This window comes from Anoplopoma fimbria, chromosome 16 (assembly GCF_027596085.1).
Source record: "Anoplopoma fimbria isolate UVic2021 breed Golden Eagle Sablefish chromosome 16, Afim_UVic_2022, whole genome shotgun sequence".
NCBI lineage: Eukaryota > Metazoa > Chordata > Actinopteri > Perciformes > Anoplopomatidae > Anoplopoma > Anoplopoma fimbria.
This window is the reverse complement of record NC_072464.1, coordinates 19,576,645-19,591,308: the sequence shown is the minus strand read 5'-3', so window position 1 is coordinate 19,591,308 and position 14,664 is coordinate 19,576,645. Positions and strand designations below refer to the sequence as shown.

Genomic DNA, 14,664 nt, shown 5'->3' with positions numbered 1-14,664 from the left:
AATTGTGTATTTTTTGGGGGGTGAAATGAAAGTAATCTCACAAAGCGGAGACTGAGCTCCCCCTCTGAGTGAAATGGACTATTCCTTTATGTATAGAGGACTTCTTTAAAGGGGTAGTTCTGTCAAATTGTAGGACTTATGATTTAAGAGGAGTGAAATGGATAAATTAAAGAAAATTTGCTTTTTTTTGGTGAGTTAAATCGTGGACAACTAATCAGTCTAATTCAATGATAGTTCTGTTATGTCTAAATCAGCAATAGCATTAGTCAGGTTGTTATTTTACATACTTTTCAGATGTTTTTGCCTCCTGTTTTGCTATATTATGAGCAAATCTGATAAAACCTTTCAGCTAATATGTTTGAGACATTATTGCAACGACTTTAGACACAGAGATCCACAAATGTTTTTGAGTTTTAAATGTCCTCTCAGCAACAGGTGATCAAGCATGTAAATAAGTGGGGTTTAGACTCTGGTTCACTGTTGTATTTTATTTATTTATTTATTTATTTATTTATTTATTTATTTATTTATTTATTTATTTATTTATTTATTTATTTATTTATTTAAGAGGTTCTTTAGTGATCTTAACCTCAGCTAAAATAAAAACTTTTTTCTTTAATTTTTTTGTTTCTATTTTTTGGGTACTTTTACGGAAATAAATGCATGAATCAGTACAACCACAAAATGTCCAACATGTATTTGCAATTATTTGTATTATTATTGTGTTTATACACCCAGTGATACAAGCAGAAAAAAAGAACAAGAAAGAAAAGTAGGGGGAAAACCTTACTTCATATTCATCAATATATACACATACTTACTTGAATACAAATATATATTTATTTTTTTAATCCGTAGTTTGCATTAATAAAACCCCTTTATTACTGTATGTGGATGTAGGTGTATCTGGATGCATGCATGAATGTTTATATGCACATATAAATGCAACCATTTTTTATTCCCTGACATCACACTCTCGCTCAAAAATTAAGAATATGAATTTATAAGTTAAGTATGCCTTAAGGATTCACTAAAAAGACTGATGTGTGTGAGAAGACAATAGATCTTTTTACAACCAACATTTTGACTTGTCATATAAGAAAAGCCCAGCTGTTTCTACACAACACCAACGCTGGCTCCGTTCTATTCGAGTCATTACAAAGTGACAGTGATCCAGCATGCACAATAGGACCCTTAAACTGAAGCAGCTAAATGGAATTCAGCCATCATTATTTTACAACTGTGATTTTCCTACTGTGGCATTCAAGAAAACGGACTATCGTGAATTCATCACATGTGAGTACACATTTAACATCTTTATCACATGCGGAAAACATTGGTATCTTAAACATGTTCCCATGTTGGCCTACATAGTAATTCTTTCTTTTTGATGTGATGAAATTCGTCTGAAATAATCTTTTCTTTGATTTTCATCTGTGAAATGTATGATGAATTGCATGTGAAAATCACAACCCAACATATAAGATCATATGTGGTTTTCAGAGAGGCACATTAGTTTATCAGAACGCATAAATTGGAGACCTTTTCACACAAGTATCTCATTATCACAAAATCTGTACCTCTTAATTGTGACTCGTGATTATGAGACAAGATCTCATAATTACAAGATCTCATAACTGTTGGATGGTGTCTTGTAATTATTGGATTTTTTTTCCTCTTACATAGTGAGATAAATCTTGTAATCATGAGAACAACGAGAACAGAAGTCTTGTTTCCATTTTTCCATTTTTTCTTCTTTTTAATTTTACTGACATTGAAAATGTGAAATAAAACATGACATTTTTGGTTAGCAGTAAATGTGCATGTACCGGACTGCATACCAACAGACCTGTGAAGAAGAAAACAAGAAGGTCAGTATTGATTGTTTTACAGATTAAAAACTGATAATAAATCACTGCTGAGCAATCACGTTCACTTTTTTAATCATTTAATCAGTAACGGGTCGACAAATAACTTGAATATCCTAAACACTGCAACTTTAAGGTCTGCTGTTACCAAATTCAAACAAAAGGCAGCCTTCTGACTGACTTATTCATTTGTCACACTGAATACTCCCTACTTAAAAGAACTGCTTCCCAGAACCCTTGTTCATTTTGAGGTTGTTTTGCCGGCATTATGAGTATATACTGGATTTCAGCTCAAAGCCACAGAGGACCGGGTGCAAGCGCTAACACTAAGGAATGCTGATACCTCATGAGATGTAATGTATTATTCAAAGAGAGATTTGACATAGTGTAGTTAATAAGTGCACACATGCTCAGAAAAAAGAACTCACACACACACACACACATTTTTCCACATTACTGGCAAGACTGTTTATGATGTAGCAGTCCATTAACGGTAAGAGGTGCATGTGCGTGTGAGTGTGTGTGTGTGTGTGTGTGTGTGTGTGTGTGTGTGTGTGTGTGTGTGTGTGTGTGTGTGTGTGTGTGTGTGTGTGTGTGTGAAAGAGAGGGAGTGAAGGATGTGAATAATTCAATTGAAATGCGGAAGAGGGAGCTTGCTATGAGTTTTACCTCTGTAAATAATACAGACATTAGGCGTTTAGAACTTACGTTACTGTAAGTGATATAGAAGATGTAGAGCTCTCTCTCTCTCTCTCTCTCTCTCTGTGTAGGTTTGTCCAGTGTTTCCGGGAAAATCTTTCTTTATTTTAAAGCGTGTTCAAAGACACACACGTATCCCTACTCTGTAATTCTTTCCATACTTTTTTGTGTGGCCTTAACATATCTTTCGCTTGATTGTCAACACTTTTAACAAACAGTTTTGGGAAGACAGAAACAAACAAACCAAGACAAATATGTCAAATTTAATATTATATACACACTGTATTTTCCAAATGAAAAGGCCACAATAGGTGGTCGTGATTGTTGACTGTTGGTACAAATAGAGGTTATGAATTAATATGCAATAATGGTGTTAAAGATTAGGGTACTAGGTAGTAGTTAAAGATGCAAATGCACCAACACAGTGGCATCCTTCTAGCATAAAGCCTCAGTATTTGTACCGTCAATTCAATACTTTTGGTTATCTCAATGGTTTGAAACATCTTTTCTAAAGTTAAAAAGCATGTCAAGTTGGTATACTCCCTATTGTACTGTGCCAATGTGGTAGTATCATTAGACTTTAATTTTTACCTTTTTTAATGTTCTTCAGGTATGGGTATGGGAGAGATTGTAAATCAAAGGTAAACAGCATGGATGTAGTTTTCAACTACTCACTAATGACGCATTTGTTTCTCTTGCATGTCTATCTGGGATTCCAAAGCTTGCTGTGTTTGACGTAAGGACATATTGATTTCTGCTTTGGGAGGCTTGTAGGAAGCAATCAAGAGGTGGTGAATTGATTGACTGGGTTACTGATTTATTCATCCATTGAGAGGACACTCCACTGGATTGGACGACAAGTTGATGGGATCTTAATTTGAGAATTGATTGCTCTGTGTGTCCTGCGTTAGTCCTCGTTTTTTTTTTTTTTTCTTCAGACGCTGCAGGCGTTTGGAGGGCAGCGTCAGGTAGAGGGAGCCTTTCTGATGGCAGCCCTGCACCTACTTATGCCAATGTGCATAAAGACAATAATAATACACCAAATGATGTATTCAAAATGTTCATTCTCTGGCATTTTCGTATCATTCGTACACATTTTATGTGTTGATTTTCTCTTAAGGGACATCAATAGCCCACCGTGTTCATCATGTCCATGTTGAAAAGTGGAATTGACATTTAGTGTCAAGGGTCATTAGGCACCAGTGACTTATGTGTGTTTTTCAGTATTGATGCACTGACACTGGATCCAATGCACATCAATGACCAGCAAACAGCCTCCTTGACCGCTACGTACAGGACTCTGCCCTCAAAAACATCCGACACTTCAGCCCCTTGACTTTAACACATGGACACACCAACATGTCACTCAAACCTGAAAAGATCAGACAGGATGCAGCTTGTTTGAATTCAGTTTTGTTTTCTAAAATAAGTTCAATGTAATCCCTTCAGGCTGTTTTAAAATGCCAAGGACCAAAGAGTGCCGATGCTAGAGGTCGGTGACACCAGTATCAGCTTTTTAAAAAATGTGCATGCAACTTTGGTTGCTTTTTCCAGCATGCATTGTGCAGAAGGCAGAGAGGAACATTTGGAAATGCTTCCAGTCTTCAATTTGTGATTTACAGCTAAGAATAGAATAGAATAGAATAGAAAAGAATAGGGGATTTTCTCTGTCTCTTTCCCTTCAGAAACACACATATTGCACACAGAGACACACACACTTCCATCGCCTCTTGCCTGTTTCCATGGCGACAGTAGTGAGCTGTTTCTTCACTTGAATCACACCGTCTGACTTGATCACAATACATATGCACACACACATGCGTGTACACACGTACACTGCAGAGTGATGAATTGTTCATTTTTTTTACCCTAAAATGACTGTGTGTCCTACATAGGCCGTATCCCTACATGTACAATGTTGCATTAGTGATGCATTGTCCCTCTGCAGGTCTTATGTAAACGACCATATAAATCCAACCTCTCTGTGTAAAGCTCTAACATGCATTGTTTCCCTTTTCCAGATTGTTGAGAATTCATTTTTTTATGTGATGAAAGCATCAATATTTTTTGCATGTTAAATAAAGAGCATCAGTTTTTAATATTTGTATTTTAATGAAGAGATATACTGCAAGTTGGATAGAAGTAAACTGAGCACAAAGAGCAGAGGATGATGAGGGTTTGAGAGGATAAAATACGTAATGTTCGTTAAAATGGATAACAAGGTGAACCCTATTACTTTAATGTACATTTGTATAATGCCCGTTTCCAATGGGGGAGCGTTATTACTGTACTGTTGTACAATACTCTATGTTATAAATAACTACGTTTCACCTCATACTATGTCCCAAACTACGGTTTCATAATTTACAGTTTTATACTATAGTATGTTAATATGTTACACTGATTTTTGCATCATCATACTCACAGTTGTCACTTTAACCACACCACCATCACTTTACTTTGTAATTTCTGTCTCCAAATGCTTTTGCATTGCGCTGTATTACTATTTTGTGTTTTTTTTTTTATTCTGGTAAGACATAGCTCTTTCTATAAATTTCTTTGATTTTCTCTATTAATCTGTATTGCTGTCCTAGTGTGTCCACAACAACTGAATATCCCCGCTGTGGATCAATAAAGGTTTATCTTATCTTATCTTATCTTATCTCAGATACAGTCAAACAGACAACTGAAGACGTTTTATTGAGAATTTATTGATGAAGCAAGAGTGAATTACCTAAATTAATGAAATAAAACGAATTAAAACACTACCATAAAAATGCTTCTGAGTGATCACTTGATCACAGTCAGTGAGTTTAAAAAAAAAAAAAGTCCACCCACTCTCAATGTTCTCAATATGTTGCTGGGCTGTATTCTATAAGTACACACACTCTCTTAAAAGGGTGGTAGGCCACCTGACCCCATTACACCTCCACCTCAAAACCAGCACCGTACAGATTTAGCATCAGAATACCAACGTTCATCCACGGCCCCATGTTGATGAAAACCCTCACAATTCCAAACATCTTTCTTTTTTTCAGCAGTTGCCCATTGCCATCTTATATATTGTTGTTTTAAGTCACGAGAGTATAATGCAATAAGACGATCTAAAATACTGACAGTTTTCTCACTTTTGTCTTACTGCACAGCTTTCACTTCCTCCTCTACCACGACACCACCACCATGTGTTGAAATCAGCTGTTTTGTACCTGGATCCACCTTTCCTTTGCATCCTGTGCATATACACCAAGCTCAGCTACACCATTAAAATTTTACAACAGCTCACGGGCATGTATCCACATCTCAGAGCTCCTCAAAGGAAACACACGTCATTACAGATCAGCAGCAACCGCACATATGTATTCGCCTCTTCCCCTTTTTTCTAATTTGCATAGGATTCGGATGGGACTTGATCTAGAGAATTGTGGAGCTTTGAACATATATGCATGTTTGAGACCGGCTTTAATGTTATTCTGGTGAGTTCCCCCTGTTGTGTTCCTCATTTTCTGTTTGAATCATTCAATTTATTTTATACCAATTGATACTCATGGATGGATTGCTGAACGACCCTTCAGAGCAAAGGCCTATAGGGGCCCAAAGTGTCCAATAAACCTATAGGAGGAAACCCGAGCACAAAGAATACAGATAAATAGAGTACTGTATTAATCACAGAGGGAAAATGCAGCCATGTCAACTCAGACATAAGGTCCCTCAGATAAGAGAAGTTAAGCTGAAACTGAACCAACACTAACAGTTAGCTAATAATATGTGTATAGTGCAATGCCACTGTTTCTGTACGGCAAGATGCCGCATTTGTATTTCATTCCAGAGGGATTTGAAATAACTATAAAGTGGACTTATACAATGCACAAAATGATATGCAGGTAACCTTTATTGAGAAAAAAACCCCTGCAAAAATGCACATAAAACCATGGATGTTTTTTGTGGACCTATTCTGTATTTACATATTTATCAATATGTAAATACAGAATAGACTGCTACCACCATTATTATTACTAGTCACATTACTATTACTATTACCTGTAACATTAAGCATTTTAGCTTTACTTCCACCCTGAAGCCCTTTTGCTTTCTCGTTCTGCAGGTTTCCATGAATCGTTGTGGTACCTGGACCGTAGTCGTGCCTCCTGCTGTGAGCCGACTGACACCCACTGCTACTTCGATTATTATTATTAATCACATTACTATTACTATTTTCATAACTATAATTCTACTGTAATAATTACTGCTGTTATTATAAGTAGTCTTATTATATGAATCATTTATGTCATATACATTGAATGTGTTGTATCTCTGTTATGCTGTTCATTCTGTACACATGACATCTATTGCATTCTGTCCATCCTGGGAGAAGGATCCCTCCTCTGTCGTTCTCCCATAGGTTTCTTCCTTTTTTCTCCCTGTTAAAGGGGTTTTTAGGGGAGTTTTTCCTGTGCCGATGTGAGGGAAGGACAGATTGTAAAGCCCTCTGAGGCAAATTTGTAATTTGTGATACTGGGCGATACAAAATAAACTGAATTGAATTGAATCAATGGCAAAATGAAAACTAATTAAAAGGGTTGCTGGATAAAACGATGGACTATAGTGATTGTGATTGTATCAATTCTGTCTTTACCATGTAAAGTGCCTTTTAAAGCACTATACAAATAAAATGTATTGTTATGATCATCATTATTATAACATGTGTGCATCAACCTCTTCCTTCTTAATGCTAGTAAAATTAAAAATTAAATATATAAAAATAATTAAAATTAAATTATCGTCTAATTAATAAATGGCCCACATATACAATGAGTTTTTTTTATTTTTTTATTCTTAATTATTTTTTAAATGTGTTGCCATGGTGACACAGTAGATTAAAAAAAATGTTAGCAGTTTGGTAGCTAGCTAGCAACCCGAGCTAACGGCCGGTGTTGATGACGTAGTTGTGCGCGACGAGCGATTTAGTTCGCGAATCGGTTTCACACAAAACTAATAATATTACGAAAGATCTAAAAGACTAACTGTGAATCGCCCACATAAACAATAATTTTTATTTTATTATTCTTGAATGTGTTGCCATGGTGACACAGTTAATAAAAAATGTTCGCAGTTTGGCAGCTAGCTAGCAACCCGAGCTAACGGCCGGTGTTGATGACGTAGTTGTGCGCGACGAGCGATTTAGTTCACACAAAACTAATAATATTACGAAAGCTCTCAGACTAACTGTGAATCACCCACATAAACAATGAGTTTTGACTTTCACCCACATAAACAAAATTATTATTATTCTTAATGATTCTTAAATGTGTTGCCATAGTGACATAGTTGCCTAGCTATCAAGCCGAGCTAACGGCCAGTGTTGATGACGTAGTTGTGCGCGACGAGCGATTTAGTTCACACAAAACTAATAATATTACGAAAGATCTAAGACTAACTGTGAATCACCCACATAAACAATGAGTTTTGATTTTTTTTTCAAAAATTATTATTCTTAATGATTCTTAAATGTGTTGCCATAGTGACATAGTTGCCTAGCTATCAAGCCGAGCTAACGGCCAGTGTTGATGACGTAGCTGTGCGCGACGAGCGATTTAGTTCACACAAAACTAATAATATTACGAAAGATCTAAGACTAACTGTGAATGTTTTATGTCGCAAAATTTTCTTAAAATTTGACAAACATAATATGTGTGTCTCGTGGCTCTGTTCAACCGGGATAAAAAAAGTATTTGTCCCTCGCCATTGACTACCATACATATTTTTTTTTCCTTTTTTTTTATCATCTCAGAATTAAGCTGATATGGGACACCGGGAGGGGGCGTGTCTTCATCTCGCGTTCGATTCAGGAAGTTGTGTGTTTACTTAATATCTTCCCCCAAAAAACAAAAGTAAAAGCAGAAACAACATGGCTCCCACTTGGTCGACACCCAGGGACGAGCTCTCCTGTCCCATCTGTCAGGACATCTATAAAGACCCTGTTCTTCTCCCCTGCAGCCACAGCTTCTGTAACGTGTGCGTGAAGAAATGGTGGGGAACCAAACAACAGAGGACGTGTCCGATCTGCAAAACGCTGTCTCGGAGCAAGTCACCTCCTCGCAACCTGGTGCTGAAGAACCTGTGCGAGGCGTTCTTGTTGGAGGTGGAATCAGGGCTGGTGTGTCGCCTCCACACGGAGAGACTCAAGCTCTTCTGCCTGGACCACCGTGCTCCCATCTGCGTGGTCTGCAGGGACTCCAGGCTGCACACCAACCACCGCTTCACCCCAGTGGATGAAGCTGCAGAGCCCTACAGGAGTGGCCTGCAGGGGTATGTGAGGCATGCAAGGGAGAAACTGAAACTTATCAGTGAAGTGAAACTGGATTTGGAGAAATCTGATAATGCAATTCATAATCAAGCATTGTCCACTGAGATGACCATAATGACTGAGTTTGATTTGCTGCAGAAGTTCCTGGTTTTGGAGAAAGATTTCAGGATTGCAGCACTGAAGGAAGAAGCCACCCAGAAAAGAGCAGTCATCAAGGACAGGATTGTAAGTCTGACCGGTGAGGTAATTGCCCTGGAAAGTACCATCAAAACCATAGAGGATGGGCTGCGGGATGGGGATGACACGTCACTGCTGCTTCAGGTCGATGCTCTCACCAGGGCTGCTCAGCGCCCCCTGCCGGAGGACCCAGAGCGGGTCACAGGGGGCCGGATCGATGTTGCCAAACACCTGGGAAACATGAGCTTCAACGTGTGGTGCAAGATGAAACAGCTGGTGTCATACACCCCTGTAGTCCTGGACCCCAACACCGCCCACCCAGAGATCCAGCTGTCTGAAGGTTTGACAAATGCAGGTTGTAGACCAAAAAGGCCTTTTGTTGCAACCCCGGAGAAGGTGGAGGGGCACCACAGCGTCCTGGGCTATGAGGGCTTCACCTCAGGGAGACACAGCTGGGACGTGGAGGTCGGCAGCAATCACGTGTGGGCGCTCGGGGTCGTGGCACCGGACGCCCAGACGACAGGAGACGTCATGTCGGGGTTATGGATGGTGAGGTTTTATAAAGGTAAATTCTCTGCCTTCTCCCCGTCAGGCCCAGCGGCCATCCTCCCGCTGGACAAACGGCCCATGAGGGTCAGAGTGCAACTGAACTGGGACATGGGGACGCTGTCCTTCCTGGATCGAGATACTAACACACCCATTCATGCCTTCACGCACACATTCACCGACAGGCTGTTTCCATACATCAACACCTGGGATACCCTCCCACTGAAGATACTGCCGGTGGATGTCACCGTGACGTTGACGCGGCCGGTGGACAATTACAAGATCATAGCGGTGGAGTGATGAACCTGCTTTCCATCCAGCTGTGAAAAAAAAAACTGAGAATATCGCTCAATGTTTTGATTTGTTTTTCTTATTTTTATCAAGTCAGGAAACTTTTTTTTTTTTTTTTTTTTTTTGTCTCTAAAACTGAGGTATGATTAAAAATGAATGATGTTGTGAAAACTGTAGAGCACAACAGAATATACACATGCAGATAAATGTGGAACATTGAATAGATATTGTATGTTCAGAGATGTGTGCAATGTAAAATATCTCAAGAATTCTAAAATGTAGTCTCTTTCACTGAAATTGTTATGTAAAAATGCTAAAAAAGAATGTATGATTGTGTGAAGGTGTGTTCAGAACATACTTCACACTAAACCTGAGAGGGAAAATGGTAAAGCTACACTGGGGACCTTTCCAGTTAACCAAATGGAAGAAGGGCTTTACTTTAGTGTTCTATTTACGCAGTTGGTCTTTTTGTGTTTCTCATTTTCTTTGTCTTGCACTTTGTTACTGTACAGTCAGGGTGGTTGTACCTTGTTGGTCACATACTGTTGGATTGAACAGTACATTTTTGATTGATTGCACTTTTTTGTTTTTTGCATTTCTCTGCACACTGTTGAAGTGCCTATGTTATTAAAACTGCCCTTTTATATGCAAAGCTTCCAATGGATACACTTATGTAAGTTAATAAAATAAATATATTATTATTTTCATAAAACAAAAACAATAAAACACTTTGAAAGTCTGAAATAGATGTCTGAATTGTAATACATTTCACTAGGATGCATACAAATTTGCATACAGTACCAGTCAAAAGTGTGGACACACCTTCTCATTCAACTACTTTGAAGAATCTAAAATATAAAACATATTCTGGTTTGTTGAGCATTTGTTTGTTTACCACATAATTCCATATGTGTTCCTTCATAGTTTGGATGTCTTCAATATTAATCTACAATGTAGAAAAAAATAAAAATAAAAATAAAGAAAAACCATTGAATGAGAAGGTGTGTCCAAACTTTTGACTGGTACTGTATAATAATATTTAACATTTTTAATACAGTACCTAATTGTCTACTTTCAGATAATTATCTCCAGCAATGGTTATAAATCATACATCATACATCCGTCATTGATATGTGGTTTAAATTTAAAGTTCAGATGCTGGATAAATACTCAGTCCCTCTTTATTTACAATAATGGCATTATGAATATTTAGTTTCTCTATGTTGCAGCATATGTAGATCAAACATCACAAACTGTGTCTGGAAGAACATTTGCATTTATTATTATTATTCTGCCTAACATCTCATAAATGCTGCCTGTCATTTTAATATTATTATCCTAAATCTACCCCCCCTGTCTGTCTGAACACAGCTGCTCTTACAGCGTTCCCTCTGACAGACGTAAAAAAAAAAGCTTCTGTCGTAAAACTGTCGTGACGACAGCGAATCGCTTTACGGACCGCACATCCTGTCATGTAAGAGCTCCGGCTGTCCTTGCAGGGATGTGGAGAACATGTGAGTGTAATATAGTGTTTTAAAGCTAATTTATACGAATTGTTTTAGTCTCAAGAGATAGCAAATAGCATGTTATGTTACTGCAATTCATTGACAGGAGAAAAATCTAATATATCTTATATAAATATATCTTATATTTTGCGTTTGACTTGGTCCCATATTTAATCTGGACTTCAAACTCCAGCAGGAGATTTATTGTCCTTTTTACTCAGCATATAACATCAAATACATCAAATAAAATAAAAAATGGTCATGAACTGAACCTTTCAAGACCAGGAAACACAACTCAAGTCAAACTATGATCCTCTGTCCCTGAGCCTCTGTTGGTCTGAGGCTAGATCCCTGCAGATGTCTTCATGTGTGGACCTGAACATACAGCGATGTGATGCATTAGTTGTGTCTGCTGTTATCTTCTCATCAGTCAGGACAACAAAGGTTCAAAAAGGAACTTTTACAGTTATTATATGAACCACAGTCATTGTCAAAACGTTTTTTGTGTCAATTTACCATGAACACATACTGTAGATTCACCTGTCCTAATCCTCAACCTTACTCCAGTGTCTGGGACATGAAACAAGCGCCTATAGCTCGACTTACGTGTAAACTGGTGGAAGGTCTGACAGAAGGACAGAGGTGTTCGATACTGGGAGGAAAAATAAGTCTGGAGTTTTGCTTTGTAGAGCCTGTAGTGTATTTTGTACCATGAAAAGATATAAATAGCAGGATGTTTCTTTTGTACATATAAAACCATCAGGAGCAGGTGTTACTACCTGTGATCCTTTCAAAGTGTTTGGCTTGAAAGCAAGGTTCAAATCCCCGCCTGAAGTGTCCTTGAGAGGGACACTTACACACTCTACCTAACCTCCTTGAAAGGGAGAGACCGTTCCAGCAGCATTTTCTGCTGAATTCACTCTGCATATCTTTAACATTCTGGTCTGTCTGTAATCTCATGTCTCGTCCTTCTCCTTCACAGATGCCTCCTACTGAAGTCCGTGGCACCCAACTGAGTCAACAAAAAAACCAAATCCTTTAAAAACAACGAGGTGACATGGCGTCTCAGTTCCTCAAGTATGCGGTGCTTCTTCAGAAGTACAGGACTCCGCTGATTGTGGCGAGCTGCGGCGGGGTCTTTGCAGCCAACATGTTCTACCACGTTTTCCCCGACATCTCCTACCGTCAGCTCTATCAGGCCTGGTCTAAAGGAGAACCGGTCACGCTGTCTGAGAAGCTCCAGGATGTTTTCCAGCAGGTAGTGTTGTCCAATCTATGTTCATGGGTACATTTAATGACAGTTGTTTTTAATTGGATTTGTACAATTACTTGCAGATGGTTCAGATGAGATTAAAAGACACAAAGGATACTAGACTTAGAAATGTGCTTCCTTTCCAACTATTGAATTGTTAAAAAGCAGTATATTCTAGCGATAATGGTTATGTCGTCAGGGTTACTGGCATTATGTGAATGCACAAGATTTTAACAATAGTTTTAAGTCAGAAAGAAAGTCACAAAGCATACCTGCCTTTCACAAAACAAGAAATTCACAGTTTATGGAGGAGAAATAAAAAGTGAAATAAAATTCCAATTTCCAATGTTGTCATTTCTAGGTGTTGAAGGACTATGGTGTCAGCTCACCCAAGAACTTCTCTGCCTTCGCCTCCTTTGGGTTTCATCCTGTTGGTGCCGGTGTCCCTTGGCTTTCTGCCGGGGCCCAAATCGGCATCCCAGCAAACTTTAACAGCACGCCCGATGACTCCAGCGGAATCACCAACCGCACCATTTTCATCAACGGCAAAAAGGTAGAATGGAGCAGCGATACTGGCTCGGCTCTGCAGGAGGCACTGGTGTTTTCCCGGGATGCACAGAAGTTTGCCATCGCACGAGAAGTGGCCCGCTTGCAGTCCGGAGGACCTGTCATGAGTGCAGCTGTTGCCCCGGTCTGCCTGGGCGGGGTTTGGGTGTACAGCGTGCTAATGAAGCAGTTGTTTGGGATCCACGTTGGGCCTCCACTGCTTCGCGGCGGTGTGAACGTTCTGGCGCTGGGGCTCGGAGCCGTGTCCTACTTCCTCACCTCGGATGCCGTCAGCCGGTGGATTGACTATAACGCGGACCGGCGTGCGGCGGGAGTGTCCCGTGATTATGCCAAAGGAGGGGTGGAGTTTTACGATAAGATTCTGTCCAGAAACAAGACACTGCGCACCCTGATGGGGCAGAAGGGAGAAGAGATGTATGCTGTGAATGGGAACTTGTTTCCTGCTAACCTCCTCCAGCTGAAACACACACCGTACACATCCAGGAGGGACGGGATCCTCACGCTGCTGAGAGAGGAAAAAGCTTGACAAGAAGAATGATACCTGAACCTGTTATGACTGTTGAAAAATTGCAGTTTAGGAGTGTTCTTGAGCTTTTTTTAGAAGCAAAAAATCCTGGCCAAAGATACTTCTTATATGTCATCCCAAGTGTGATGAAGGTCATTTTGTGCGTTTTATAAATCCTGAAGTGTGGAACAATACAAATGACAGGACTTCTTGTCTTGTAATGTTCTGGGGTGTCAAATATTCAGTGACCAGCACAACTGGTGACGTATTTATCCAACTAAAGACATGATTTAGTTGGTCACTCAATGTAAAAATAAACATTTTTGAAACCTCTTCAGAGTATGTGATAAAATCTATGTTGTTGAATAGACACGAGTGAACAGTCTTTGTCATGCAGAATAAGATGTCATTGTTCTTTAACTTTCGATACTACAATTAGAACCTGTGAGGAATGATCAGTGTTGCAAAACACTTTGTTTAACCGCTCGGGTAACCCATGTTACAAAATATTTCCTTACATATATTTACTGCTATTTAGCAATGCTTTGTTTAGTTTTATTTGGCCAGATTTTGAGATGTCCATATGCAAGATTTCTGCCACAACCCTATAACAACGGGGTGAAGGGAATTGTGTCTTTTAATCACAGCACTGAAAAACAAACGACAAACAACGTTCCGGGTACTCAGATTATGAATAAATCTTGGACCTTGGGGGAATTATCCGGAGTGCCGGGCACATTGTTTCTCAGAAGTTGAAACCTTGCACTTTTTCTCCCTGATGAATAATCAGCTGATCGGCTCTCAACAATGGAAAAGGGAAGCACGATTAGAAAGGATCATGATCACGCAACACCAGAGGTTTTCAAATGCAGACCTTCAGAATGGGCCCACATTTCCAAACAAGCTCAAGGGTTTACTATTTACTAAGTGTTAAACCTCTCAGCTGAATG

The 14,664-nt window shown here is 39.1% G+C and overlaps 2 protein-coding genes across 3 annotated transcripts; both read left to right on the top strand.

Annotated features, from left to right (window-relative positions):
• Positions 1-8,244: 8,244 nt before the first annotated feature.
• On the top strand, positions 8,245-10,644 carry LOC129104790 (zinc-binding protein A33-like). The gene has a single exon (XM_054615632.1). The coding sequence runs from the start codon at positions 8,473-8,475 to the stop codon at positions 9,892-9,894; it is 1,422 nt and encodes a 473-aa protein (XP_054471607.1). The 5' UTR covers positions 8,245-8,472; the 3' UTR covers positions 9,895-10,644.
• A 682-nt stretch (positions 10,645-11,326) lies between these two features.
• On the top strand, positions 11,327-14,042 carry tmem177 (transmembrane protein 177). 2 transcript variants are annotated; one of them, XM_054615731.1, is made up of 3 exons: positions 11,327-11,399; positions 12,373-12,648; positions 13,004-14,042. In XM_054615731.1, exons 2-3 carry the CDS (start codon positions 12,448-12,450, stop codon positions 13,733-13,735), a joined length of 933 nt encoding a protein of 310 aa, XP_054471706.1. In that variant the 5' UTR covers positions 11,327-11,399; positions 12,373-12,447; the 3' UTR covers positions 13,736-14,042. The 2 variants fall into 2 exon arrangements, with proteins under 2 accessions (XP_054471706.1, XP_054471707.1); XM_054615732.1 differs by lacking the exon at positions 11,327-11,399 and adding an exon at positions 11,752-11,834.
• Positions 14,043-14,664: the final 622 nt, after the last annotated feature.